General features: G+C 43.9%; 4 protein-coding genes and 1 pseudogene across 4 annotated transcripts, besides 34 other annotated features; 4 read left to right on the forward strand and 1 right to left on the reverse strand.

The window, feature by feature from the left end:
* Positions 1 to 14894: 14894 nt before the first annotated feature.
* On the reverse strand, positions 14895 to 15479 carry orf194 (hypothetical protein). The gene has a single exon. The coding sequence runs from the start codon at positions 15477 to 15479 to the stop codon at positions 14895 to 14897; it is 585 nt and encodes a 194-aa protein (YP_002000564.1).
* Positions 15480 to 17346: 1867 nt separating this feature from the next.
* Positions 17347 to 20809, forward strand: rps3 (ribosomal protein S3). The gene is given in 2 exon segments: positions 17347 to 17420; positions 19268 to 20809. Coding segments are annotated over 2 exon segments (1616 nt in total).
* Position 17404, forward strand, in rps3: a sequence feature (C to U RNA editing).
* Position 17410, forward strand, in rps3: a sequence feature (C to U RNA editing).
* Position 17415, forward strand, in rps3: a sequence feature (C to U RNA editing).
* Position 19285, forward strand, in rps3: a sequence feature (C to U RNA editing).
* Position 19695, forward strand, in rps3: a sequence feature (C to U RNA editing).
* Position 19836, forward strand, in rps3: a sequence feature (C to U RNA editing).
* Position 20148, forward strand, in rps3: a sequence feature (C to U RNA editing).
* rpl16 lies at positions 20658 to 21215 on the forward strand (annotated as a pseudogene).
* Position 20705, forward strand, in rpl16: a sequence feature (C to U RNA editing).
* Position 20736, forward strand, in rps3: a sequence feature (C to U RNA editing).
* Position 20750, forward strand, in rpl16: a sequence feature (C to U RNA editing).
* Position 20882, forward strand, in rpl16: a sequence feature (C to U RNA editing).
* Position 20884, forward strand, in rpl16: a sequence feature (C to U RNA editing).
* Position 20885, forward strand, in rpl16: a sequence feature (C to U RNA editing).
* Position 20944, forward strand, in rpl16: a sequence feature (C to U RNA editing).
* Position 21012, forward strand, in rpl16: a sequence feature (C to U RNA editing).
* Position 21101, forward strand, in rpl16: a sequence feature (C to U RNA editing).
* Position 21115, forward strand, in rpl16: a sequence feature (C to U RNA editing).
* Position 21181, forward strand, in rpl16: a sequence feature (C to U RNA editing).
* Position 21187, forward strand, in rpl16: a sequence feature (C to U RNA editing).
* A 697-nt stretch (positions 21216 to 21912) lies between the features above and the next one.
* On the forward strand, positions 21913 to 22380 carry nad3 (NADH dehydrogenase subunit 3). Its single transcript is given in 1 exon segment — positions 21913 to 22380. A coding segment is annotated over 1 exon segment (468 nt).
* Position 22067, forward strand, in nad3: a sequence feature (C to U RNA editing).
* Position 22084, forward strand, in nad3: a sequence feature (C to U RNA editing).
* Position 22085, forward strand, in nad3: a sequence feature (C to U RNA editing).
* Position 22102, forward strand, in nad3: a sequence feature (C to U RNA editing).
* Position 22103, forward strand, in nad3: a sequence feature (C to U RNA editing).
* Position 22169, forward strand, in nad3: a sequence feature (C to U RNA editing).
* Position 22208, forward strand, in nad3: a sequence feature (C to U RNA editing).
* Position 22213, forward strand, in nad3: a sequence feature (C to U RNA editing).
* Position 22231, forward strand, in nad3: a sequence feature (C to U RNA editing).
* Position 22232, forward strand, in nad3: a sequence feature (C to U RNA editing).
* Position 22270, forward strand, in nad3: a sequence feature (C to U RNA editing).
* Position 22274, forward strand, in nad3: a sequence feature (C to U RNA editing).
* Position 22298, forward strand, in nad3: a sequence feature (C to U RNA editing).
* Position 22367, forward strand, in nad3: a sequence feature (C to U RNA editing).
* Position 22372, forward strand, in nad3: a sequence feature (C to U RNA editing).
* A 44-nt stretch (positions 22381 to 22424) lies between the features above and the next one.
* Positions 22425 to 22802, forward strand: rps12 (ribosomal protein S12). Its single transcript has one exon. It carries the CDS (start codon positions 22425 to 22427, stop codon positions 22800 to 22802), a length of 378 nt encoding a protein of 125 aa, YP_002000567.1.
* The last annotated feature ends 4164 nt before the right edge of the window (positions 22803 to 26966 follow it).

Genomic DNA, 26966 nt, shown 5'->3' on the forward strand with positions numbered 1-26966 from the left:
GGAACGTGCTTATGTGACTTCAGTAAGGAAAGAAATGAAAGGGTGTGTGTGATTGATTCCCAAAAGTAGTAGTTATGAGCTCAGCTCTTTCCTTTCACATGGGCATTAGCTTTTCTTCAAAAGCAAGCAAGGAATAGTTGGGACAACGAATATTCTAGTTTCCTACCAAGGCAAGGTACTCAAATAGAAAGGGAGGATCCGCAGAAGCTAGGATCATCATACGCCGCTTGGCAGGCTGCCCTCCGTCAATTCAATCAAAGCAAGGGCTGGGCCAAACCTAATAGTGGATTAGCAGCTAAAGCTAACAAGAGAAATGAAATAAGGGAAAAAGTCGGCCCTGCAATAAGAGTAGAGTAGTCCGCTCTTCCCGTCACTAGCGAGGTAGGAAAGCAAGGATTTTAAGAACAGGTAGGAAAGGAAAGCTGGCACTCTCTAGGTTGTTTCGCGACTAGGTGGGTGGGTAGCTTTAACCCGAATTTAAATAAGATTGGATTTTAGTTTTGAATAAATTCTTCAATCCCCGAAGGGCGAGCTCGGATCCAGAGATGGAAGCAGTTATGAAATGAAAACAAGGAGAAGAAGAAAACAAGAAGACAAGAAAAGAATAAGATAGGCGAGGGGTGGTTTGAGTTGAGTGCGGTTCTTTCTTTTCTCCTTAAGCTGCTCTCTCCTTTTATCAACTTATGAAAAAACTGCCTATTGATCTTCCGTCGCTCGCTATGGATGGTTGCAGTTGCCAAAAGGCTACCTTTTCGCACAACACTTAAATGAGTCACTGACTGGTTTTTTACGTACGTAATACTTAACCTTACAATCGGCATTGCCCTTCTTCTTGCAACAGAGGATTCGTTCTCTACGCCGAAAGGACTAAGAGCTCTTATTCCGCAGCCTTTAGCACATAATGGAATTCCTCCTTCTATGCCTCCTCATCTGTCTCGCCTGCAAATCCTGCTAACAGCCTAGTCTATTAGGAAACAGCTGATTCAATTGCTAAAACTGCTGTTCGAGAAGGGACTAACGGCACTGATTTCTAGTGCTATAACAGAAACAGCCCTTAACGCGCAAATAAAAGCCCTCACAACACTCTTTACCTGCAACTGCTCCCGCTTATGGTAGTAGTTAAACAGGTGGTGGACATGTATCTGCAGCCTCTGCTGCTGGTAGATTGACTGTTTTATATGGACTGAGGCTGCAACTGAGGGTAGTGCCTGAGAATGCTACTCTATTCCTGGAATTAGGGAAAACAACCCGGTGGGGTAAAGTCGTCAAGTGGACTATGGTTCACAATAATAGTGACTGACACGAGATGCGATGCCAAGTTAGAAGGTCAAAAGTAAGAATGTTGGAGGGGTGATGCAATGATCCTAGGTGTAGATTGGCTTATCCGCCTGGGGCCACTGAAGGTAGACTGGGGAAAGGGATCTTTAATGAAGGGGTACTTACACCGTTAAAAACATACTCCATACCTAGTTTACATATTATTGCCTAGTGGGAATGATGGAATTCCCAGAAAGCGAACCATTGTTAAGTAAAGCCGAGTCCTTTGCTACCTACGAGATGACAGCCACTTCTGACCCCAGCGCAAAAGATGTGACTAAAATCTTCTGAGACCAGGTGTATAGGCGGGCTGCCTACACACATCATAACTCACAGCCGATATTTACAAGCTTTTTTGGCTAGAACTTTTTCACAGCCTAAATGTAAAGCGGAACATGAAGCTTACCACCCACAAACAGATGTTCCTCAACTCAGAAATATGCCTCGCGGGTTCATCTGTGCATTGAAACCTCTTTCAGACCCTCATTCGCCCTTTACTAGAAGGTAAGGCGCGCAGCTGCTGGTCTTTCACTTGGAATGGAACAGGTATATCTCTTTGGCCCGGGGAATCCCAAACAAAATGTCGTCGGCGTATCGCGCATAGTAGATCCTGAGTGACCATTAGCAGCCAGCCAGTGCCATACCAACTCTGCCTCACCAGCCAGCGAGCGTAAGAATGGAGCGAGCGAGCCTGCAACTATGTAGCGAGCCTATTCGAAACGATGCCAGACATTGCAATGAAAGAAAAACACTTTCCTGTCTGTGTTATAGCTAGGACTTGGATGTTCCGGAATCCTCTTGCCGAGCTGGAACGACCCATCTCCTATTTCAGCTTCCAACGCCTACACGTTGAGTCTCAGTTACTCGAGAAAGACTTATTCATAGTGGAGATAGTCAACCTCCACCAGCAAGCAGCACCGGAGTGAATCCTTTCGATCTTTTTTGAGAGGGAAAATGATAATGAAAAAGGAGAAAAATAAAAACGCTGAGAGACACATTGCAAAAAGAATCGCTTATTTCAATGTTGTAAACTAGTGAGTGGTACAGGAGTTATGTGGTCACTAACCCTCATCCTAATAGGGACACCTTGATTAGTGAGGTCAAGAATAGGTTTCTGTGCATCCAAATCTGTAACCCAGTTGATGAATTAAGAAAATGACATTAGGTTGGATCTGTAAGGGAGTATATGAGCAAGTTTGAAAAAGTAAAGGCCGGACTGATCTTGGAAAAAAACCCTAATCTTACTGAGTAATAGAAAAGGGAAATCTGCTTAAACTAAACTAATGCTACCCTCGGAAAGGGTGGTTCCAAATCCAATAGCGGAACAGCGATAGCGAACCTTGCTGCGGATTGAAATAGTTGTTTCACTTTTCCAATGACGGTGTAGGTTCCTACGAGCGAATAAATGGCGAGCTTTAGACCAAGCGCTATCCCTTAGACCAGGGGAAGGGGAATATGTACGCATGAGTTTGTTTGTTGGGTGGGATGAATCGGCATGGGCGCTTTTCCGTCAATTTGGCGGCTATCCTGTGTGGGTTAGGGGGTACGGTACCCATCCAACCATGCCAATTGGTATTTAGCCTCGATTGCTGCTATCCAACGAAGCATACGAATTAGGATTTAGCGGAACGGATTCCTTCCAACGGCTCATCGCGGATGTCAAGGGTACGGGTGAAATCTATTCAATGGTTGTATTGGCAAGGCATGCTTGTGATTGCCATGTTCCGAGAAGAGCACGGCTAAGGGCTAAGCAGACAAGGCACGGGTCCTATCCGCGGATTCGCAATAGTTGTAGTTCCTCGAAAGGACATCGTTCGCTTGCGGCTGAAGTGGAGATACGGCAGTAGTTCCTATCCGGTTTTCAACGGCTAAGGGTCGGTCCATAGAACCCTCGGTTTCGGCTTTCCTACTCGGCTTTTCCACGACTTGGATCGTATAATGATGATCGGAACTGAAAAAGAATAAGATAGGCGAGGAATTTCCTTCAATCGGTTAGAAAAGCTAGAATAGAAGTAGTCCAAGCATCCTGGTTGTCAATCAATAGAATGAAACTGCAAACACAAGAAGGAAACTGTCCATAGTCCTTAGTTCAATCGAATAGGTCAATTCAGGAAAGGGTATCTCAACTCCGATATTCTTCCCTCCCCGAGAGGAAACAATATCTGTCTCTAGAACGATAGAGTTCCCTGTTGGTTTCATTGCTTTGGAGTACAGGTACAGTTTACCTGTAATACCTGATCCTTTACGTATCATCGATTGATAGCATAGCATGGATGAGCCAACTCCTCAATGCCTGAGAGAGGAGGAATGCGATGCTGTGTCGAAGAAAGGTCATAAAGTACAGTGCCCAGCGAAAGAAGTATGGTATGCTATTTCCCCTACTCGAGGAGAAGTATTAAGGAAAAGAAAAGATAAGGAAGAAAGTAAGCACTAATATTGCAGGTATTCTCTAATTGTTGGTAAAAGGTATGCGTATACTTAAATTGAATTGATCATCCCCATGCTTCAAACCAATAGCATAACCCCTTCCAGTTCCATCTCATATCTTGGGCTTAGGGGAAATGGGGCACTCTAGAAAGGATACCGAAGATTTCTACAGGTTGATCAACAAGTAAATCCTCCCGGATATGAAAAGACAAGATCAATATGTCAGCTAGCTTACTAATACGGCAGCTGCTTAAACTCATGCTGTACCTACATATCTCATTTGGCTATCCTTACCTATTGGCTATCCCAGGTGACCTTACACCTAAAGGACTAATGCCAAGCTTGAAACTCCTATGTAGAGGGAGCTATCTCGCCTATGTTTACGTTGCAATGCTACTCCTCTGTTCTGTTTCTAGTGCGGTTATGTGTATTACAAGTTTTAATAAGAGCGCACTACTCATCCCTTGGGAGATGGAGCGTTGAGTTAAGTAGTAGTTGTATCTAGCGTTTAAGTAAGTCACTTATAAGAAAGTTAGCTTGTCGTTTCACTTGCTTGAGTTATCGTTTCAGTACTATATAGCAACATAGAATTGAGATTGAAAGTCAGCTATTCTCCGTTCCTGATACCCATTAAGGGCATCACTCACTCCCTTGAGGGTATACAGACCTATTCAATATGTCATTTCCGAAACCGTACCCCCTGCTCAATCTTAGACACTGTGGCTACGTGCCTTCAAACCACTGGGGGTTCCGTCTTATGTCAGCCGACAGGACTTCTAGAGCCAAGGCAAGGAAACAGAACTTCCACATCCTCTGTTCACACTACCTGGATTGGAATTGGTTCTATCGAGATATACAGACTTGAAACTGGAATTTCTTGGTGCTCAACTGCTTATTCTGCTTTTCCTGGTACCGGTATAGATAGATAGAAAGCGCATTCAATCGAGAAAAGGATCAACTGATCCACCTCTTGACTTTTTTGTTTTTTATTCGGCTGTTTCAGCATAGGTTGGGTCATCAAGTTGCGGGTCTCCGGTTGCAGGCAGGTCCGGTTGCGGGTTTTGAAGCGCCTACCAACTTAATTGTGATTGAAATGACGATGGCAACAGGTTTCGCTTCTGCAGCGGGCATATTATCAGCATCAGCCATAAAATCTAGAGATCGCAATGCGTTACCCACTTTTGGATCCGTAAAACGGAGAACATCAGTCGGGCACTCCACAGAGGGACTTTCCTGAATTAGTGATACGAAAAAGTAAACGAATAAATGCGGGAAAAGCAAGAAAACGTATGCGCAGGCGCAAGGGAATGAATATCAAATATTATCGGGACCCAATCGAATATGAAAGAAAAAAAGGGTTGATCGCCCTCCGATCTTTCCTTTGAACGAGCAGTTAGCGAAGCGATGAAAGTGCTTCTTTCCCGGGTGCTGGGTTTCCGGCATTCAAGTTGCAGTTTCTGGCATGTGTTCGTAAACGCATGAAATCGGGTGAGCCCCGACCTTTTAGTATAAAATTTTTTTCACGCACTTCGCTTCCCAGCTTATCTAATTCATCTTGGCGCTTCAAGCGACTTAATAACTCGGTCAACTCTTTTCCCGCTTTCCTGCACGTGCCAAAGCTGCCAACACGCCCTGCTCACGACAAGTATTTGGCTCTCAAACCTAACTTTCATATTCCCCGAAAGGCGGGTCTGGGTTAATGAGGGAAGACCCAAGGGCGTACCTCAAAGTGGAAAGGCGAAAATCACGTATTCTACGGAGGTTGGCTTCACCGCGGAATACTCGTACGAGTCTGCCGAACCTGGATGGCTTGAAGAAAGCAATTCCGTTGCTCAAGTATTCCATTGCCCTTTTACCTGCTCGCGGCAAGGGCAAGTCTTTCTATTTAGATAGTTCGCAAACCTCACTATAGACATATATATCGTTGGCCTCGTCTCGTGAGTTAACACATTTGCTTGCTAGCGAGTGAAGTGATCCCCTTCTTATTTTAGTACCTTGCACGAACGATAGAAATGAAAATGGAAAATGTTTTAATGTTTGATGACCAGCGTACTACTTGCCACGGTCCTTTGTTTGAAAGTCAGTGAGTGAGCCCATCCGTATTGTCTTCATGCCAGAATGGGAACTAAGAGCTGCGGCTTTTGATCCCGGGAGGAGCAGAATGGCTATGTGCCTTTTGTCCGTCCTCACCTGTACACTTGTGTGATTAGACTCCCCTACTTTCCTGCCAGAATCGGTTGCCTGAATACCTTTATCCTCACCGGAAAATAGAGTCTACCTTTTTCAGTTATCAAATCGACTAGGGATAGCCTATTGATGTGAAGATTAACTTATAGCATCAGTACTTTTATTAATCCTCGAGGGGCGAATGGCGGATGGTCGGCAATGAAAAAAATAGCACTTCATAGGTGATCCGAGAATAGCTAGAGTGAAAGTTTTCCTAAAGACGCAAGAGCTTGATCGCTAGGCGGGTCGGTAGAATCTATGGACCGAAGGTTCCACGCTACACTTACGAAGGACAAGGCTATTCGAAATATGTAAGTCGGCGAAGTCAAAGAGTCCTTTTGAAGGGGTTGTGCAGAACACTTACTTTTGGTTTATGAGCAACTGTTATCCGCTGAGGCCCCCCATGGTATGCGGATATTTTCCATTATTTGGTCACTAATGAGCTACCTGCAGGTTTGTCAAAGGCTAAAAGGGAAAAGGCGCGCAGCGGTGAAGCCCATTACTCTGTATGGGATGATCCTTACCTTTGGTGGCATTGTGCGGATCAGGTGAGAAGAAAGAACTTCCGATAATGAAAGAAAGGCCTTTTAGCAGGCAACTGATCAAAAGCTATTCCTCTTAGCCCTAGTAGCCCTAGCTATCTAATGCATACTTTCCAACTGGCCCTGGCCTATAACGGCAAATCACTGGCGCATGACTTGAAATTGAGTTAGTTAGAGAGCATTAATTACATCACAAATTCCACCTAGGGATTCCTCTATAAAAAAGAGTAATCTTTTTCTTTATGTAACTAGAGATGTAGCGACGAGCCAGCTTGGATGTGACGAGCAAGTATTTATAATTACGCATGAAAGCTAGTGTACAGAAATATCCCGGGGGAAAAGAATAAGTATGCTTCACCTATCTTTCAAAGTCCCCTTCTTTTAGTATTAGGTAGTAGAGGGCATCGCCACTCAGAGATTCTACGATAACCCGCATATTCTACCTTTTGTTCCCCTTCCTCTGGCCCCAGAACTCTGTTCGTCCCTAGTAGCACTCCCGTCTTCTTCCAAGGATGAAGCCTCAATGCCATTCCCTCTTTCTCGGGCATTAGATTTTGCTTGCTTGTACTAGAAGTTAACATCTTCATTACTCGATGGTGAAACCTACTCTGGTGGGGTCCGAGAACATAGCTAGCCCAGAAAGATTGAAGTGAGAGATTTGCCTGGAAAAGAAAGGTTTAGCGCTGCCTGGGTTGAGCCATTCCTAACAACTCATCCAGCTCGACTAGCTTGCATTAAGAGTAGTTCATTTCCTATAAAGTGTAGCGAGTTTTCTCCCTTTTCACATAACCGAGAAAAAAGGAAAAGTTACCCTACTACATGTATTAGCTAGTTTTGTCTAGTCAACATCTAACGCTCATTTCACTATGGGATTTATTTACTCCGATTGCTTCTACTCTCTTACAGCTGGGTGCGCCTATAAGGAAGACTTTTCATAGATTGACTTTGGGGCAGGCAAGTTGAACTATCCGGCTTCACTAACACAAGTAAGAACAAGTATAAAACTCCGTATTAAGGGTTCCTTTTGACCTAGTGATTAGCACAAAGGAGGAGAGAAAAAAGGATTGAATAAGCGAGCACCAGCATTGACTTTCTTGCTTTAACTAACCTGACGCCAGGCCCTTTTGCTCTAGGCTCTACTCCTTGTCATTGATTTCTAGCTAGCTTTCCCACTCGCATAAAAGGAATGAATCGAGGGTATTTACTTGCATTTCTTTGTCCTACTTGGGCTTTAAGAAGAGAGGATTTATTAGCACGACGAGCAACGCATGCTAACCTGGGGATTGAATAGGATATCATAGAATGTAGCATATTGTCTGAACTTATAGGGTCTTTCCTATAATACTTTCCTTACACTAACTATACTCTTTTCTGCTCTTCAAGTAGGTGGCGTGGACGGTGTGTCCCTTGCCTATTCTTAAGTGACTTTGTTTGGATTCTGTTTATGTGTTTTTTCTAGAATTGGTATGTTGCACTCGTGTTCTGTAAAGTGTGCTAAAGTGGTATGTATGTGCCTTATGTTCTGTGCATTGCGGGCTTTAATTGTGTGATAGTTTGTTTCTCGGACAGATAACTAGTAAACAGCTTTAAAAAGATGGAAACATAGGTTGTTTGTAACTATAAAAGACAGTACATTATCAGCAGCATTAGGTAATAATGTGTCTCTAGTACTAAATCACGCGTACCAGCATGTACAGATATATGCTCAATTGGTTGTTATAAGTACCTTCAAAACAAAAGATGATCGAAATGCCAAATTGATCATAGTAGCAAACAAAAGAGATTAGGGTTAGAGGAGATAGCAAACATGGAGATTAATGCTTCTTCAGGTTCTAATTGCTTTTCTGTTGCACTATTGCTTAACTCCTCCTGTGGATCTTCCTCATCCTCACCAACCTCTTCTTCTTAACCCAATAGCATGTTTAGTTTGATTTTACACTGATGCCCAGGGTAGTATTTATCTCCACACTTCCCCCAAAATCCACACTCCAATGTGTGACCCCTTTAGTAGAGAGAAAAAGCAGGCTATCTACACCTCGCTCAGTGGAAGAAAAAATGCAAGCTCTGCCAATTTGTTTTTATAATCAGCGATATATCTTCGATAAAGTGCTAAGAAAAGAACAAGTAAACTATTACATGGTCTTGTGAAGCTGTCTTTCGGGTCCGACTTAACTATATTGGTAGGTCTGACTATCTGTCTTTACCTGCTATCGATGTAAAACTGCCCTATGTGGCAGCTCTGGTCCTCCCTTTACATTACCAGTAGGTAATTTGTCTAGTGCCTGTACCCTTTCTTTTGATAGAGGAGTCAGTGTAAGCCAATGCTTAGGTCTTCACCTCCAGCCAATCAGAATCTGAAGTCAGCGGGGTATTCCAATATAGCTACTTCTAAGGAGGTTCGCTAGCACTCAGAAACCCGGGAGGCCAGGCAGTGAAACGTTCCGCAGACTGCTCACCCGGCCACACCTCGGAGCCGATGAAGGCTGGCAATACAAGCATCATCTGTCCAACAGCCTACTTCTCATCCGTAAACATCACAGTTCGTTAGTGCAAGCGGGAATGAGAACACCACTATCTTAGAAGAAATTAGTAGAACTTAGTTCAGAATGTACAGATGTATGCTAGATACTCTCACTACGATTCCAGATTAGAACCGGAATAGTTAACCAATGGAATAGGTGTAGGCGGTTTGATCGTTTCCTTTTCTCCGATCATAAATAACCTGATCTCTTTCTTTGTCTTTCATCAAATAAGTACAAGAATTGCATAGATGAGGATTCGGTATTGATCGCTAAAATGCGAGAAAAAGACCCACGTTTCTCTGTTCGTCCGCTGTCAGATCAAAACGGGTAGGGATCGGCCCAGCCTAGAACAACTCGCTTCTCATAAAAACGAATCCCTTTGTGCCTGGAAGAAATGCAAAGGGGAATGCTGGGTCAGCGTAAAGAAAAGCATGGGGCGGGTCTGCTGTTTTGTTATCTTATAGAAAGTGAACTGCGAATCGAACCAACTTGTCCGGAATATGCTCTATCGGCCCCGTCTCTCGGTCAGGTAAGAAAAAACCAAGGAATTGATCATCCAGGCGCGCCTATTCGGCTTGCTTGATAGGCTGGCGCATAACCCCCATTTCTTGACCCAGATTCACAACCGAACCTATTTCTCATCTTCATCCCGACCTATCTATATGTGAAACTCCGCCCGAATCCTCGTAGTACTAAGTCGTGGCTTACAAGCTAGCCCCTACTCCTTGTTTGGGCAAGATCTATATGGTTTACCAACCTGGCATAGACACCAGATCCTTTTTATCAAGCGTGCAGGACCAGTGAAGAAAAAAGATTTGCAAAAACACACATGAAACATATTGAACTCCTAAGAAACACCTGACCTCAGGTGCTTTTTTCTCTTGCCTTCTGGATGGTTCTGAAGTAGTGAACAGCTTCCGACCATTATGACCTTTTATTGAATTTTGGATTTTCTATAGGAGCTCACTACTGCTGCATTTCAAATGTGCCCGCCTATTGCCTTAATTTACAGACCTCTGCGATTCACATATAGCCCCACTAATGTAAGACAGCTCAAGCGAGTCTAGCCTGAGATATAAAATCACACTAGCCAATAAAAAAAGTAGCCAAACAAAGCCAGGTAGTTTTCATCCAGGTGAACAAGTAGAAAGAGCTTACTTGGTAGTGGGGAACTCTTGCTGCATTATCTGAGTGTATATGCCTTTTAAAAAACTAGCATCGTAGGAACTTTAAGAAAAAGGATATTGTTTTAGCAGCTCTTATTTCTATTTTACTGCTCAACTAGCTCTTAAACATTAAAAGGGCACTTACCCAGAAAGGTAAGTTTTCTTACTAACCCACTTTAAAGGCCAGATCATATGCGGTGATATACTACGGCAGAAAGAAAACGAAGACAACAAAGCTTTCCCAGTGATAAAACGGAGGACTTTACACACTTTTGCTTATTACCAAAGAAAAGAAGCTTGTTGAAAGCGCTCGCTTCGTGAAAACAAAGCAGAAGGAAGCGGGGAATGTCCCGTCCACCAATAGTATACAGAATTTGGATACGTCACTAACTATAGTGAAAAGGATCTTCGGAGTTTTTACGATGTTCCAATCAATGGGTAAGAAGATCCGCCCACAATATGTTCATCTCTTGCTTCAAAGACTAGTTCTTCCGAAGGAGAGAAAGGAAGAGTAGTTGTAAGATAACACCGAGAATAGTTACGAGCCATATGTGACTGTGCAAAAAGTACGATTTACCTAGCAAGCATTTATTTTGTGAATTCATTAGCAACAAGCTGTTTGTGTATCACTTTGAACTGGGAATGAATTTTGTGCTTTTTCACTGAAGTACTCTTGCTTTTGAACTCAGCAAATCCCTCCTTTTCCCGCAACAAAGATCTTTAGTAATCCGGGCTAACTTTTGTCCATAAATCCCGCGTAAGAAGTAAAATGACAAGGGCGGACAATTCTTAGAATATAAAGAGAAGCTTGTTCTGCCCATCTATCTAGAGAATGAAAAGGAACTAATGCCACTGATAGGAGGAAATACATAGACCGTACGCCCACTTACCACTCTACCACTTCAATTCAATGACGGACTTCACCGATACCAAACCTAGCTTGAGAGAGATCGATCACAGGCATGTGGTGAACCATACCGGGAGAAAGAGCACTGAAATTCACCATATCGAGCTGTGGTCTTACTCTACAAGTAAAGTTCGATGAGCTCTTAGCGGACCTGTGCCTACTATCTACTAAGTGTGTGCTAGGGAAAGAAAGCAAGCTGAGCAGTTCTCACTCTGTCCGGTGACCAAGAAAGCTTAAAGAATACCGTAAAGTGATCACATACCGATTCGCCACGTGAAAGCGGGGTTAAGGTAAGGCAGGAAAGACTGGCGCCGAAAGATATGTTTTGAAGAGAGAGATCCGCAGGCTAAAATCTTGAAGGAAGGCCGTAGCCAGAGCCCATCTTCTACCACAAGCTCTGACCTGACTTGTTGTACTTGATTCACCCACGTAAATAGACACTTAGATAAGGGTCCCATAAAAGAGAAGTGAGTCCGCATGTCGGCAAATGATTTGGAATTGGAACTGGCTACAGAGGAAACCTAAGCCCTAACTCCCCATTCTTTCTATCTTACATCGCCATCGAGCCCTGGCTGTAGAGTCACAGGTTTTTAATCGCAATGGATTTATGTTTTCTTTGGCTTTTCCATTCGCTTCGTTCAACCCTGATCTGGATAGATAGCTCGGCTTCTATTAGCTGAGAATGGTTTTGTCAAGGAAAGGTTTCGCTATACAACAACAATGAACTCACTTCTGATCAAATTGGATGAATCGGTAATCTTTCTCTGTCTTGTGAGAGAGAGTCACTTGCTGTATTGAGAGCGGGTGGGTGACATGCATTAAGCGAAATCAGTTGTTATGTTTTTGATCTTCTTTGCGCGAGAAGACCCTTGACTGAGGAGACGTGTTTGGCTTGGATGATGCCGCTATGCTCCTATTCACTTTCAGAGACCGCTCTGAGTTTGCCGGTTTTGCGGCAACCCTTTCACTAAGAACATTTTCGACATTAACGAAATGCCACTATTCCACAATGCTTCTTTGATTTATGTGTAGAAGCGGTAGTAGTGAATAAAATGGAGGGAGAAGAAAGAAAGCGATGTGACACGAGAATAGATCACATCCGACAGCCAGCCATGCCATTAGATAGATCCGCTCTGAGTCTTCTGCAGGATGAGATCCGCTTGGTCTTGTGATAGGGGCTTGAGGAGGAAGAAGAGGGGATTTCTGAAAAAAAAGAATGAATCTCCTTATTTATAGGGAACAGGGCGTGTGACTTCCTCAAACGAAACGAATGTGGCTTTCGTGATAAGGCAAATCCTTCGTTCGGTACAATCAACATATTGAATCTACGCTCGCTCGGCTCGGTGCTGAATGAACTCCTTCATTGATTCCGGGAAGTCCAGGGTTGGTACCGCTTCTTAGTGAAAGGTAGGTTGTTAATGATACCATACCGCTTAGTCAATATAGGTTAAATGCAACGACCAATTGACATATAGTACTGTGCTTAATTAAGTTAAGTTCGCTATTCTAGTGCGATGTTCAGTTCACTGTCTCCACTCCACTATTCTTATCTTACATAATAACCTGCCTTTTCTTTAATTGACCTCATATTTCGTATAATTAAATAGATGTCTGGGTTTATGAAAGTGGTAGCTCGGTCTTCAGACGGGGATTTCTATTCCCCATGGATTAGCTTTCCTGAGTGACTTGATTCTTAGCTCTGCGACAGCATGCACTGGTACGAACTTCATCTGTGCTAGAAAAGCAATCAGTCTTAGTGGCGCACTTCCTCTTTCAAGTAATGCTTGCGGAATCTCGTAATAATATACAGAACCTCAAACAAAGTCATCAACACACTTCAAGCTAAGTGCTAACAGGTCAGGTGTGCATCAATCAAGATAACATGAAGATGCTCGACCCTAGTCAGATAGAGGAACCAGAAGAGGCACCAAGGATGAACATCGGTGATCCACCTGAACAAGGTGCCTTTTTCCCGCTTCAGTTGGGGATAAACAGGATCCATTGGTTTGGCAGGCGCTATTCTTACTAGTTCACAGCACTACTTTTATAGCAGTTGAAGACTGTCATCCCTGTTTTAAAGTAAACCACGAATCAAAGCCTAGGGTACCCTATCAGTAAAGAGCTAGCTTCTAGTCTAGGGAAGGTTAATACAGCGTCTTTGTTTGGTCTACCAGACTTCTTTCTCAACACCGGTTCTTTTGGGCTTCTTCTTCTGGGAATCGGCCGCTCCGCATCGGCAGGGTATGAACTTCTCCTTCGTACTCTCTTCTGTCCGTTTTAACTCCTTTTAGCTGCTGGAGCAGTTTAGCTTCCTTCCATGCGCTTGGCATAGGCTACGTCAAAACGGAGATACCAGGGATCATCAGGAGAGGAACCTATACTTTATACATTTCTTCGTTGGAAGGAACAGGGAAAAAGCGAATATGGGTGTCTCTGCTTTTCAACAACTCATAGAAAGTTTAGTTTTCGTTATTCAACGAAAAAGTACTTTTTTTGAATATCATATTTAGTACTCTTTCTTTATAAAGAAACGATTGGTTCGGAGCTGGGCATATTCACTTAATAGAAAAAGAAAAAGCATAGATAAACGTTTATAACAAAACAAAGAGATACCTGGACAAAGAGACATGCTTTGCCCTCCTGGATGGATGAATCGGTGAACTGAGAGATGATCGAACCACACCAATTACACCTCTCATCACCATAAACTCCACTAAATATGAAGCTATAGTTATACCCATCTTACCACTAAGTGATACGGTTGGAATTTCCTCAGCATTAAACCAATCTTCAGGATTCTCAAGCGTTTCAGCTATTTCTAGATCAACCAAAAGCTCATAACTTGGTTTATTCTTGTCGTTTCGAGTCCTACGCGGGAGACCAACCTAGAGCGTGAATACTCTATTTTGATTTTATGAATCACACTTAAGAACACAGCTGTGCGAACAAGCGATGAATCTATCATATCCGAGAATACTATAGATATTGAACGAAGGCATATCAATTCAAGATCATATTGATCCAATGCATTTACAAACCGTAATTCCTCCGCTGTTAGCTTACTAGAGCTTTGTCTTTTAGCTAATATCCAATCTTTAGCAGTTATCTCTCACGTATTAACAAACCCATCACTGATGGAAATCCACGATATGCTGACGCTGCTTCTGTAAATGAAGAAAAAGACAGAGACTCAATAGCATTCTGAAGCTCTATCATCTTACTCGAGCATCCAACTGAATTTATTATTGTTATGATGATAAAAAAAACTATACCTAGTCTGTGATGCGGATTTGAACCAGTGTCATTTGCAGAAGTTCTCCTAATGTCGCGAAGTGTTCGGTCAACCGCAGCGAAAGCATATCCGTGTGTCATTGGTGCTTCATCCCTAATTATGAGAGATTTCTTTTTTATTAACTCGGCCAGCAAGAAAACGGATGCGCGTGCTAACGCTTTCGCGCTAGTGCGCTCAATCCGTTGCTTGTTTGGATCGATTTCGGTTTTACGGGCTTCATACATTGTGAAGAAAAGTACTCGGCATTGGAAAGCATCACGTTCTGGCCACACACAAAAGAAGTCGGTGGAAGGTATGGAATTTCTCGGCTGAAGGTCAGAAAGAAAGCAATCGCCAGTGCTCTCGGTTCCAGCAACGAGTCTTCTCTCTGAGAATTAAGGAAAACAAACTAACCTTGTCTGTCTATGTTCACCTTGACATGAAAGACTCTTTTCCTAACCTGACTGTTCTACCTGGCTAGTTCACTTCACTTTTCGAGGGATCCTGGATTGGAGTTCACTTGTCTATGAGTGTCCGAACAGCTTCAGATCCTTCCAAGGCACAGGGGTTCTCTCTCCATTCACTTTGAGCTGGGTTTCTTGTGATCTTTGTAGTAGTTTTTCCGTCCAATTTTATGGTAAATTCAGTCTTACACAGCTGTCCCCAAGGATGTCCATTCCATTCGGCAGGGACTCCATCTCGCATTCGATCCCCCTCCTTTCCCTGAAAGAGTCGAGGTCTCTCTGGACTTCTCTTTTGCCTCTCTCCCAGATTCAGAAAAAGGGAGGAAGAGGGCCTCTCGACGGGAGCCCGAAAAGAGATCGTTCCCAGCATCCTCGAGTTCGTAGTCAAACTCACCTTCATCCACCTTTCATGGACTGGCGCGGGCAAGCGCCGATGTCTGGAGCAGGAGATGGAAGCTTGGGTTGAGGAGGCTGTCAACGAGTCATCAAAGGCGATAGATTGGTTATATTCGGATTCGTTTGCTTTTTCTTTTCTTTTTTTTGGTTGTGAGAGGTCTGAGTCCACAGCTGGGGAAGAGTCGTCAGATGACAATTGAAGTAGGGGTCTGCCTCTTTCAAAGGGAAGCAAGAGTCTCATAGGGAAGGAGATCCTGCACAGACCAATCAGGAAGAGAGTCTTGTTGTCAATGAAAGCAATGAGACTATGTCACATATCTGCCTATCTCGTGTTGTGAGCTAAAAAGTACCCACCAGGGGGTGGACCAAGAAAGAGGCAGGCGATTGGGTCCTTCCCATCCTCTGTGATGTCAGTCTCTTTGTCATTCTTTCACCCTTGCTGAGTAGCGAAGTGAGCATACTCAAGATCCAATTCATCAATCATTTGAGTTGGTACGAACATAGGAATCCAGACTCCGCTTGATTCGATCTTCAGTTTCGACCTTCATCAGTCAGGAAAAAGAAGAAGGACCCACTTATTCCACTCAGAGAGACCGAACCAGGCAACAAAAAGGCTGAAGGAAGTTCTCTTTCCATCCATTCTAACTAAACTAAGTGAAAAAAGGGGGAGAGCAAAACAGAAACACAGGAACAAAGAAACTATGTCCAAACCAACGAGTCCTTTCCTTTGGTCGACTCTAAAGAATGTATCGGGAGTTGGGAGTTAGCCGTCTCATAGGAGTGATAGCTGGGTTTTTCACGGAGTTTCTTCGTACGATTGAAAAAAGAGTGCTCTAGGTCGGAGAAAACAAGAAGAAGATTGTTCACCAGTCTGTCTCCCAACCTCTTTAAAGCAGCTACCTACCGTGATCTGGTCTTGGGACAGCATTGGCACCTCCGTTTGCTGGATCTTCTAGGCACTCTAAAGCGCTTCCACGAGAGACAGATGGACTTTGAGTTATAGACGGGGAAGAGCCTTTAGAGGATCAAGAGTGATTCCTCAATAAAACAAATGGGGATTTTGAGGGAGGGCTGAATGCGATGTACTGAAGGGTTCGCTTTCGCTGATCGGCGCCAGTCTTTCCTGCTGTGAATTTCCCAGGTCGAGAGGGGCCCTTTCCTTCTACCTTACTGAACCCATTCACCAATGATTGGATCACTCAAAGCCAAAGACCAATTCCTTCCTTTTAGGTGGTCTAGGTGGCTGGGATACTATGCCCATCTTTTTAGAGGCTCAAAGACGAGTTCTTTGAAGGAAGCAAAAGAACCCATGTGTCTCGGATGAAGTCTACCCTCTTTTTGTGCCGGGAAGAAGAATGAGATCCAACTCAAAGTCAAGGAAAGCGGCCTAGACCACTGACTTTTGATGGAAGGCTCCTGAACATGGATTGGTCTGATAAAGCCAATTTTTCGGCGAATCAAATATTTTCAGAGAGCACTAGACCTTCTCTCTTTCAGGATTGATTCCCACTCACTGCCTGATAGCAGGCTTGGCCCATGAGACCTATTGTCTTATTGTCCTGGCTCACTTCACTATAGTTTGTTTAGATACCGATTTGCACACTGTCACTTTGGAGGATGGGTTTTTCCCATTTTTGGTTCGCAAACGCTCTAACCCATCGAGAAGCTCCATCCAAATTGGAGTTGATGTGAGCACTTCCCCAGAGGCAGAGGCTGAGTCTACAAAAGGGCGGGAGCATAAAATGTAGGTGAGTCAATTGCGTGTGGCCTTCAAGTATTTCGTATTGTAACAATATTCGATCGGCATCCAAACAAAGGTGCATGTACGGTTCCTAAGGGATACAATTTTGTCTTAAATCATCGAGAAAGATTAAATAAGTTGATAGCGCGATCTCGTACTAACACATACTCTCTAAATATTGAAGAACTTGCATGCGGCCTTCAAGCCACAACCGCGGTATGAGTTCTTTGTTTGGGGGCTGCTTGCCCCTTCGCGTCGACAAGGAAACTGTGGACGACAATGGGTTTAGAATTAGAATAGAACGAAGACCCTATCGAACAAATAGAGGAAAGGACAGAAAGGGGAAAAAGTAAAGTCTAAGCGACATATGGCACGAAAAGGAAATCCAATTTCGGTAAGACTTGATCTGAATCGTAGTTCAGATCCAAGTCGGTTCAGTGAGGGCGACCGCGAAAGTCACCGAATGGGTTCGGTCCGTCTTTTCCTGATCTTTGTTTGTCCCCCCAAAAAAAGGCGTGAGAGGACGTTGCAGATGTCCGGGACGGACACGACTTCTTCTAACGCTAGAAGACCACAGGAAGAAACCCGGGACCAGAGCATGTCGTGAAAGACGCACACGGGGCGGGCGTGCTTCGACCGTGTCTCCGGGGCACAGTTGAATGTAGATATCATGAACGCGAGGATAAGGATACCAGGCCGAGAAACCCGGGCAAGTACTCCCCTAATGTGCCGATCGCTAGCGCATCCAGGGCCCCGGCGCCCAGCTCCGCTGGAGAGGCCGTCACTGATCTTAAAAGTGCGTCTGCGGTTCGGATAGACTGATTCTGCGAACGCCTAGCCCCAGGAATCAATAAAAAACAAGTGCTAAGTTTCATTTCAGATCAGTGAATAAACCGAAAAAAGAGACCTTTCTCGCTCGGCGCCGCACTATGCTCCGCTTCAACAAATGAGAGTTTTCGGTGGAACCGGCGAACCACGCGAGCTGGTTAGATGCGTGGGGCAGAGGGCTCGTAGTACCTGATAGCGCAGCTATGCAGTGGAAGGGAAGGAGCCTAAATCGACCCCCTTCTTTCTTTTTTATTCAAAGACACAAAAGCACAGTACAAAGAGATTGGACTCTCGGATGAGACTAAGCAGCTACCGTTCCGACGCGCCCCTGACCCTATCTTGATTAAAACCGAAAACCCTCTCTAAGGTGGAGCCAAGTTGAAGCTGTCATTCAAAGAAAAAATGGGAATAAAAATCCACTTTTAGGGATATAGATGAAGTCTCGCTCAGTAAAGAGAGTTGTAGATTCGTAGAAGAGGATCAGAGTACGCGCGCTACAAAAGGCAGCTAGCCAATGAAAGTAAGTGGAAAGAATATAGTACTTTTGTACTGACCCCTCCGGGGCCCCCAGTTGTTTTGGCGCGCCCTACCCCAACGTTAGACTATTGCCTTTTTAGCCTACGCTTGCTGCTTCCCCCGCCCCGAAGCGAGACTCTATCCAGATCTCAAAGAATAACGAGCTAGGCGGCCGGCGGGCAAAGAAAGGGGGCGGGCCGGCCGGTCGGGGCCTTGGCGATACGTTCTTCTTTCAAAGCGTTTTGCCAATAGAGCGAGGGCGTCCTTCTGGGGCGGGGCGTTTACTTGAAAATGCCAACCGCCTGTTCCAGCAGCGGGGGCCTTGCACGAAAGCAAACCGCCCGATTAAGTAGCAGTTGCTTCGCTGATGGGCCCAGTGAGGGGGGCATTGTCCCTCAGTTCTTACCAACCTCAGGTGTGTAATCGACATCTAACTTATTATCTTCTTTTTTCATGCAAGCCTGACCTCAGCTGTCCATTTCTTATTCATTCAGGGCGCCCCTAGTGGACTTGGCGGTGCTCCTTTCTCAAACCAGAACAACTCTGAACGTTAGGGAAAATAAGGGAAGACCACCTGAGCGAACCAACCGAAGGGACTTTACTTATCCGAACCGAACGTTAGCGGCTTAAGCTAAGCCTATCACGAGCTGCGTTGCTGCTTGATCGGAGCAAGAAAACGGATGCGCGTGCTAACCTTTCGCGCTAGTGCGCTCAACCCGTTGCTTGTTGGGGAGGAAGATCTAAAAGTATGGGGCAAAGGATCAAGCGCTTTGACTTTGCTTTGTCCCCCGGGATCCACCACAGGTTGGGTTTGAGAGCCGTGTGATGGGTGACTATCTAGCACGGTTCAGAGAGCACGTGTATGTAGTCTGCGCTGGTGAATGGAAGCCCCCGCCGCAAAAAAGAAGCGGCTCTTCCCACGGCTCTGTCACCATTGACTCTATTTATTATTATGGTAAATCATTGTATCAGATGTCAATCTTAGATCTTATTTCAGTTCGATACGTCCACCTACGATACTCACCTTTGGCTTTCGTCTCGGTAGGTGTATTATTCTACATTTTCCCAAAAGGACATTCATTCATTTCTTTCTTCCCCGTCGACCACTACGACTAAAACGACGCGACAAATCAAGACCCGGAAAGGATAAGGGCCGGTGGTGGGCATTTGGGAAAGTCGGGCCGATCGGGTGTCTTCATTCAAGCGAGGGTACAGAGGAAGAACGAAACGAAGTGAGAGGCCGGGGGGCAGGGAAAAGAGTCGAGTCGATCGACCGGGAGAAGCAAAACGAAATCAGGATTTGGCCGAAAAAGATGCAACGTTATGGATACCATGACCGATCACCATCGAGAAAGAAGAATTTTTCTAAATCACTTCGGGTGAGCGGGGCCTTCAAGCATCCGAAATACGCCGGGGTTGTAAATGACATAGCCTTCCTGATAGAAAATGACGGCCCGACGAGTCATCTACTAAAAAGGACCCTCCCCGCTGTGCGCCCCTCCTTGAATTATTCGGTCATGCAATACTTTTTTAATACAAAGAACAAAATGCATTTCGACCCCGTCGTAGTTCTCAATCATTTCGTGGCACCGGGTGTGGCTGAACCATCTACGATGGGGGGAGCGAAGGGAGGAAGCTTAGATAAGAGAATACGCTCTCGCATCGCTTTTTTTGTAGAAAGCTCGACCAGCGAGAAAAAGTGTTTGGCCCGAGCCAAAAAGAGGTTGATCCACTTCATTCGCCAAGCGAATGATCTTCGCTTCGCGGGAACAACAAAAACCACCATCTCGCTCTTTCCTTTCTTCGGTGCTACCTTTTTTTTTCCAAGGGATGGGGTTGGGGTGTATAATAACCCATTTTTTGAGTATGCCCGGGAACAACTCCTAGGTCAATTAAGGATCAAATGTAGGAACCTCATGGGTAAGGATAAGGTAATGGAATTGATAGAGAAATTCATCTACCTAGGTAGGATAGGCAAATTGATAAAGGGAATAGAGATGATGATAGAGATCATACTGAGAAAGAGGATAATTCCGTACGGGTACAACTCTTATTTGAACGAAGTGCAAAAAATGCGATCTTTTTTGTCTAATAGAACAAACACTAATACCTTAATTGAGTCGGTAAAGATCAAATCTGTTTATCAAAGTGCTTCTCTGATTGCTCAAGACATCTCTTTTCAACTGGGGAACAATCCAATCTCATTTCGTTCCATTTTTAGTCAAATAGTGAAGGATATTCCATTAATAATGCCAAAAGGGGTGGAGGGGATACGTATTTGTTGTTCTGGTCGATTAGGGGGTGCGGAAATAGCTAGAACTGAATGCGGAAAGTATGGAAAAACATCTTGTAATGTATTTAACCAGAAAATCGATTATGCTCTTGCGGAAGTATCCACTCGTAACGGAATTTCAGGTGTCAAAGTGCGGATCTCATATAGTCAAAATAAGAAGGGACGTGCTATATCCGAAACGTACGAAATATAGTAAATATAGTAAATGCAGATGTAGTAGGGGTTGCGAACCGGATGGTACACAACTTGGTTTTGGAAGATATGGCACCAAAAGTTGTAGAGCTGGTCGTCTTTCATATCGAGCCATTGAAGCAGCGCGTCGGGCTACAATCGGGCAATTCCATCGTGCTATGAGCGGACAATTCCGAAGAAATTGTAAGATATGGGTAAGAGTTCTCGCAGATCTTCCTATTACGGGGAAACCCGCAGAAGTTCGAATGGGAAGAGGAAAAGGAAATCCTACGGGTTGGATTGCTCGTGTGTCCACGGGACAAATCCCATTTGAAATGGATGGTGTGAGTTTGTCAAATGCTCGACAAGCCGCTAGATTAGCGGCGCATAAACCATGTTCGTCAACCAAGTTTGTTCAGTGGTCGTAACGTAATTGGTTAGTGGGGAAAAACCGGGCCGGGACTCAAAAGAATTTGGCGAAGTGTTTGTTCCTGAACGAGGGAAGTGGAAAGACAAAGAGGGATAGGGAGCTCGCCTCCTTCTTTTTTTGAATCGCCGAAATTGTACGACGACCCTTCTTGTTCCAGGCATACGACTCTGAGACGTGACGGTGTCACTTTTCCGGCCCGGTAAAGTGACAGTTATATAAATAAGAATAAGAAAGAGAAGCGTGATGTTGTCAGCAATCAAATTATCGTAAATAGATAGTACGGTTGCGTTGTTTCAATTTCTGTTCGTCGGTCCTTGGGTTACGAAGGTGTGGGCTTACTAATACGGAGAGGGTTCCGAATGATAAAGTGTCATGAAAGTTCGTGAAAGAATGTTCTTGTTTTTCGTTGGAAAACCCAACGCCACGGCCACAAAACGAAAAAGTCTCCCGTTTGTTTTGGGAGCAGAGCTTTAAAAGGATATAGTTACCCTATGATGAGATTTAGTTCAACGGATAAGAAGGATAGAAGAAATATGCTATTTGCTGCTATTCCATCTATTTGTGCATTCAGTGCTGCCGTTCCCCCGGCCCCAAAGGACAAGATTGAGTCGCCGCTATCACTTTTTTTGGGGGGCCAATCCCGCGAAGAGTTATGGAAAGATTTTATAGCTCAATTGAATGAAGAAAGTGAATTCATGGACAACATTTTTTTTGGTGTTTACAACGCGAGAAACGGCTATGAAAGCGCCACAGTTCTTCAGGGAATACGGATAGATTTAGCGATAAACGGCTATGAAAGTGCATTTTTGTCGGAATTTGCACCTATTTGTATCTATTTAGTGATCAGTCCGCTAGTTTCTTTGATTCCACTCGGTGTTCCTTTTCCATTTGCTTCCAATAGTTCGACCTATCCAGAAAAATTGTCGGCCTACGAATGTGGTTTCGATCCCTCCGGTGATGCCAGAAGTCGTTTCGATATACGATTTTATCCGGTTCCTATTTTATTTATTATCCCTGATCTGGAAGTCACCTTTTTTTTTCCTTGGGCAGTACCTCCTAACAAGATTGATCTGTTTGGATCTTGGTCCATGATGGCCTTTTTATTGATTTTGACGATTGGATTTCTCTATGAATGGAAAAGGGGTGCTTCGGATCGGGAGTAACCACTAGTGAAAGGGCAAAGGGGGGAAGGACATAGGAAAGAGGGATGCCTACAAAAAATCAATTGATTCGTCATGGTAGAGAAGAAAAACAGCGCACGGACCGTACTCGAGCTTCGGATCAATGTCCCCAAAAGCAAGGAGTATGCCTGCGTGTTTCGACGAGAACACCGAAAAAACCTAATTCAGCTCTACGTAAGATAGCAAAAGTACGGTTGAGCAATCGACATGATATATTTGCTCACATTCCAGGCGAAGGTCATAATTCGCAGGAACATTCTATAGTCTTAGTCAGAGGAGGTAGAGTGAAAGATTCGCCAGGTGTGAAATCCCATCGTATTCGAGGAGTCAAGGATTTACTGGGAATTCCGGATCGTAGAAAGGGAAGATCTAAATATGGTGCAGAAAGACCAAAATCGAAATGAATGGAAGATGCCTCTGGAACTTTTTGGTTATTTTGGGTCCAGATGAACGCAAGTCGACATCGGGATACGCATTTTGGCTTGGTAGCGGTGTTATCTCTTGGAGTAGCAAGAAGCAGTCCTGTATAGCTCTGTCCCAAGCTCCTCTTTCTAGTAGCCCTACTAAACCTATGAGTTGACTCGTACATACTCACTTATTCTTGACTTATCTGTGACTGCATATTCCTAGCATTGTACCAGGGAATGTTGCAGACCGACGGGCACTTCGTTGCTGGGCTGGAATAGAAACTGACGTATGGAGGACTTGTGAGATCTTTCACTCTTCGACAACGAAAGCCTTGAGGACGTCAGCGATGTGTTATAGGGACGTCCCGCGATCTTGCTTCTAGAGTACGTACGGGAACATCCAATCGAGTGCCTAACCTTGGGTGCTCCGATCTTGTTCGTGAGGAAGCAAGACTGCCTTCTTCGTTCAATGAATCTGCATACCACCAAGGGCTATTTGAAAAAAGAAGTCTGAATCCGTGTCTTCTCTGCCATTTGATTTCCTTCACCACTAGCCCCGCCAGCTACTAGAGTATAGCTACTTTCGCTACCTTGACTCTTCTTGTTATTATCCAGACCCATCAAGTCATTCAAAAGCAAAGAAAGAAAGATGAATAAGCAAAGCGAAGGCCAAGCCTGATCTCCCTTTCCCTTGATATGGTGGACTCCTAAAATAGGCTTTCTTTGTTCGTATGATTTTTAATAATACTATAATAAGCCACTCCTGAAAATAGGCTGGCTACTCGAACCAAATATTGAACTTGCTCTTTAGCATAGGTAGACTTCACTACCTGGATAGGTCAGCCTCGTTCCCATTTCTCTGGTCCTATATGTTTTTTTTGCAAGTACCATTCCTGCTATTCGCATTGATTGAGTACTTTATAGTTTTCTTCTTGATGGAAGTGTCAAATACTTAGTAGGAAGTCCCGGTGGGTAATCACCAAATGTTCTAGTACGAGTACATCCAGTTCCGGGTGGTCATCTAGTATGGGACCTAAGAGAAGCCCTTTTTTAATCCTTTTATTAAGCCATTGCTAATCCCGTAAGGCAATCCTTCAACGTTGTAGAAAAGAGTTCAATACAAAAGCACACAAAGGCTTTGGACTATGAAAGGCTACCTTTATCATGCATGAATAAGGCCGGGAGATTATGTCCTCAACAAACCTATCTACTACTAAATGACAATTAAAGGGACGCCAACCATTGGAGGTGATACTGGTGATGGTAATGGTGAAGATTCTTCTCTTTTTCCTGGGTACATAAAGATAAGAAGAAGGCAACGAAAAGCACTTAGAAAAGGCTATTAAGAAACTGATCCACTATTTGAAACCTGTCATCCACGTTAGAAAGAGAGCCATGAAAAGCATAGATCCTCAAGGAAAGGAAAAAACACCACTTCGTCTATTTACGATTCCCATAAACCAGGCCGTGCTTTCTTTTATTTAGTAAGCTCAGCCGAAGAGCCCTGGACCGGCAGCACCTGCAAATGAAACATGCATGCCTTTCGCTGCGCGCCTTTATTTGCTTCGGAAATCAAACAATGCATTTCTTCTCAACATAAACATATACCGGTCTTTCTCTCTAGCCTATACTTGACCTTGCGTACAAGCCTATTATCCTATCGGTATGCCTATGTGACCCATATGTGCTAAACCGGTACTTGTTACTTACTTCTATCTATTAAACGTTACCGGTACTTAGTTACCGTGACTTAATCATGCTTAGTACTAAACCTTACTACGTAGTTCATTCAAGCTATACTGACCTTTCCATGTTTTGTACTCATCACTTGCCTCTTCGCTTAGTGCACTCGAAACAGAGCTTCAAGTAAGATGTTTGTGGAACATCTCTATAGCTTGTCTTACCCACCTCTTTTGGTTCCTTAGAAAGAAAGCTTCAAACAGCACCATTGGCCGAAGCAGACCTGGAAGCTGATCTGCGAGTGAATGAAATTGAACGATTAATATCGCCTTTCATGCTAAAATCGGACGATTTCGACCTTTCCGGATGTCGATTGGGATAAGGGTTTGATCGAGAGCTAGGAGATTCGGTTGTTTAACCTAAGAGAAGAGATCCAGTTTACAGAGGAGATGCCAGGGGCGGTGGCTGTTCAAGGCTAAGGAGGAAGGCTTGATTTCTTAAAAAAAAGATAAGATCCGACTATCAAACCAAAGGAAATTGCCAACAAGAGTAGCTTAAAAGCACCTAGTTACCGAGGCAGATGAGAAGAACTGAACAAGCCAAGAAGAGTACTCAATCAAAGCGAGCTTTCATTTTTGCGGGTTATATTTAAACTTGCTTTTTTTTAAGCATACTACACACTACTTTCTATAGGACAGGGTCAGGTAAGAGAGGACGACAAGCCAATGGTAAATCCGAGTTGGAAAAAGAGATGCAACACCCAAGTCAATCTATGAAAAAGCTGGCACTCATCGCTACAGGCACTCACTTTCTTTAGGTCCCAGAAGAGAGCAAATGCTAAATGCCAAGACAATTCAATTCAATTATATGATAAAAGGGCCAAAGTGTTGAAAGAGGAAAGAGGGAGGAATTGATACGAAAAGCGTAGGAAATGTAAAAACTACACACACCACTTAGTAAAATATGCTCTAGTAAATTCAATACTATATATAGGAAGTACGGCGGACAAGCCTGGTATTGTTAGTTAAGCTAGTAAATTCCTTCCCTCACTTCACTACGACGAGGAAATGCATTGGGCTAGCTATGATATTTGGCTAGATAGAGTTGAATGTGAAACACACCAATGTTCAAGTGTTGAGTAGGCAATTAGCAAGGAGAAGAAAAAGTTTTTCAATCCAGGAGTTCTAATCTCTCCTCCTCGCCGCGGGTAATTCGCTGACTTAAGTCAATATGAAAAAGTGTGGAAAATGGGTGGTTGTACTTTCATCGACGAAAGGAACAAAGAACTACAACAATAATACCGATCAATAGTTTTTCTTTCAATATCTACTGGTGCTTCCATGTCTCATTGGACCGATGCAATTGTGTCTTTCGGTCACTTTATTTTGGTTGGTAGGATCCGCCTACAGGCGGGTAACAGGGGTATTAAGATTAGGGTGTAAGGGAAGGAACAGTTGGGAAATCCCCGGTCTCAAAGAGACAAGAGACATACAGACTTTAGGGACTATGGGCAATGAGGGAGGAGCCGAGCGGCGAGGATGTGCATTTACTAAACCTTTTTTGGAAAAGATTGACTTCAGTTCGGAGGCAAATGAAACACTTCCACAACTCGCGGATAGAATTGATTGCCCGGAATCACTTATTGGTTGGTGGTTGGAGTGCATTTCCTATATATACCTTTTCATTTCTTGGTTGAATTCCACTGTTAATCGAAGGATTTTCCTTTGCAATTTTGGCATATTGAAGTGCGTGCATTTCTTCTGGTGAATTTCAACTAGAATAGCTTGATTTCCCACACGAATACGAGAAAATAGATTGGATTTCCAAATAGATTGACTCGGGCTTTCTTGGGCATTTGCTACTCTGTTGAGTTGAGTAAGTTGTTCATATCGAGGTTAGGGAATTTCCTAGCTAGTACCACAAGCTAGTCGAAATAGACTTTGCTATTAGCTTCAAGCCATCTTCCCGGAATATATCGAAGTCAAACCATGATCACTCCTCGAAAAAAGTGCTAGTTTTTGACCTCCCTATTGAAAGTCAAAGTCAGAAGTAGCAAGCTGATATCCGTCTTGTAATTCCAAATTCCTTTGTCTTCAATTTCCTAGTCGAATAGACGAATTTACTGAGAGGAGAGATTTTTAGTTTATTTAGTTTTTCATTTCATATTTTGATGCCGCACTCTTTCTTGTCCGGAGGAAGAATTTCATGGAATAGAATTTCTTGAATTAGCTAGCTATCATAGTTTTCTTTACCCCAAAACCAACACTGACTGGGGTTGTTCAATCTTAAGTGGAGTGAGTTAAATGACTTGGCTTGCTCAATTCCTTCCCGGTGTAATTTCATAAAAGGAATAGCACTCGTTCTGCGGCGCATTGAACCTTAGAATGAGCACTTTGACCAGACAAAGCTCTAGTGCGTGGAGTATCCTTTCCTACTAGTCTTGATCTGTCTACTTTAATACCGGGGATTCCCCTGATTTCC

Source organism: Oryza sativa, mitochondrion (assembly GCF_034140825.1).
Source record: "Oryza sativa Japonica Group mitochondrion, complete genome".
Classification (NCBI taxonomy): domain Eukaryota; kingdom Viridiplantae; phylum Streptophyta; class Magnoliopsida; order Poales; family Poaceae; genus Oryza; species Oryza sativa.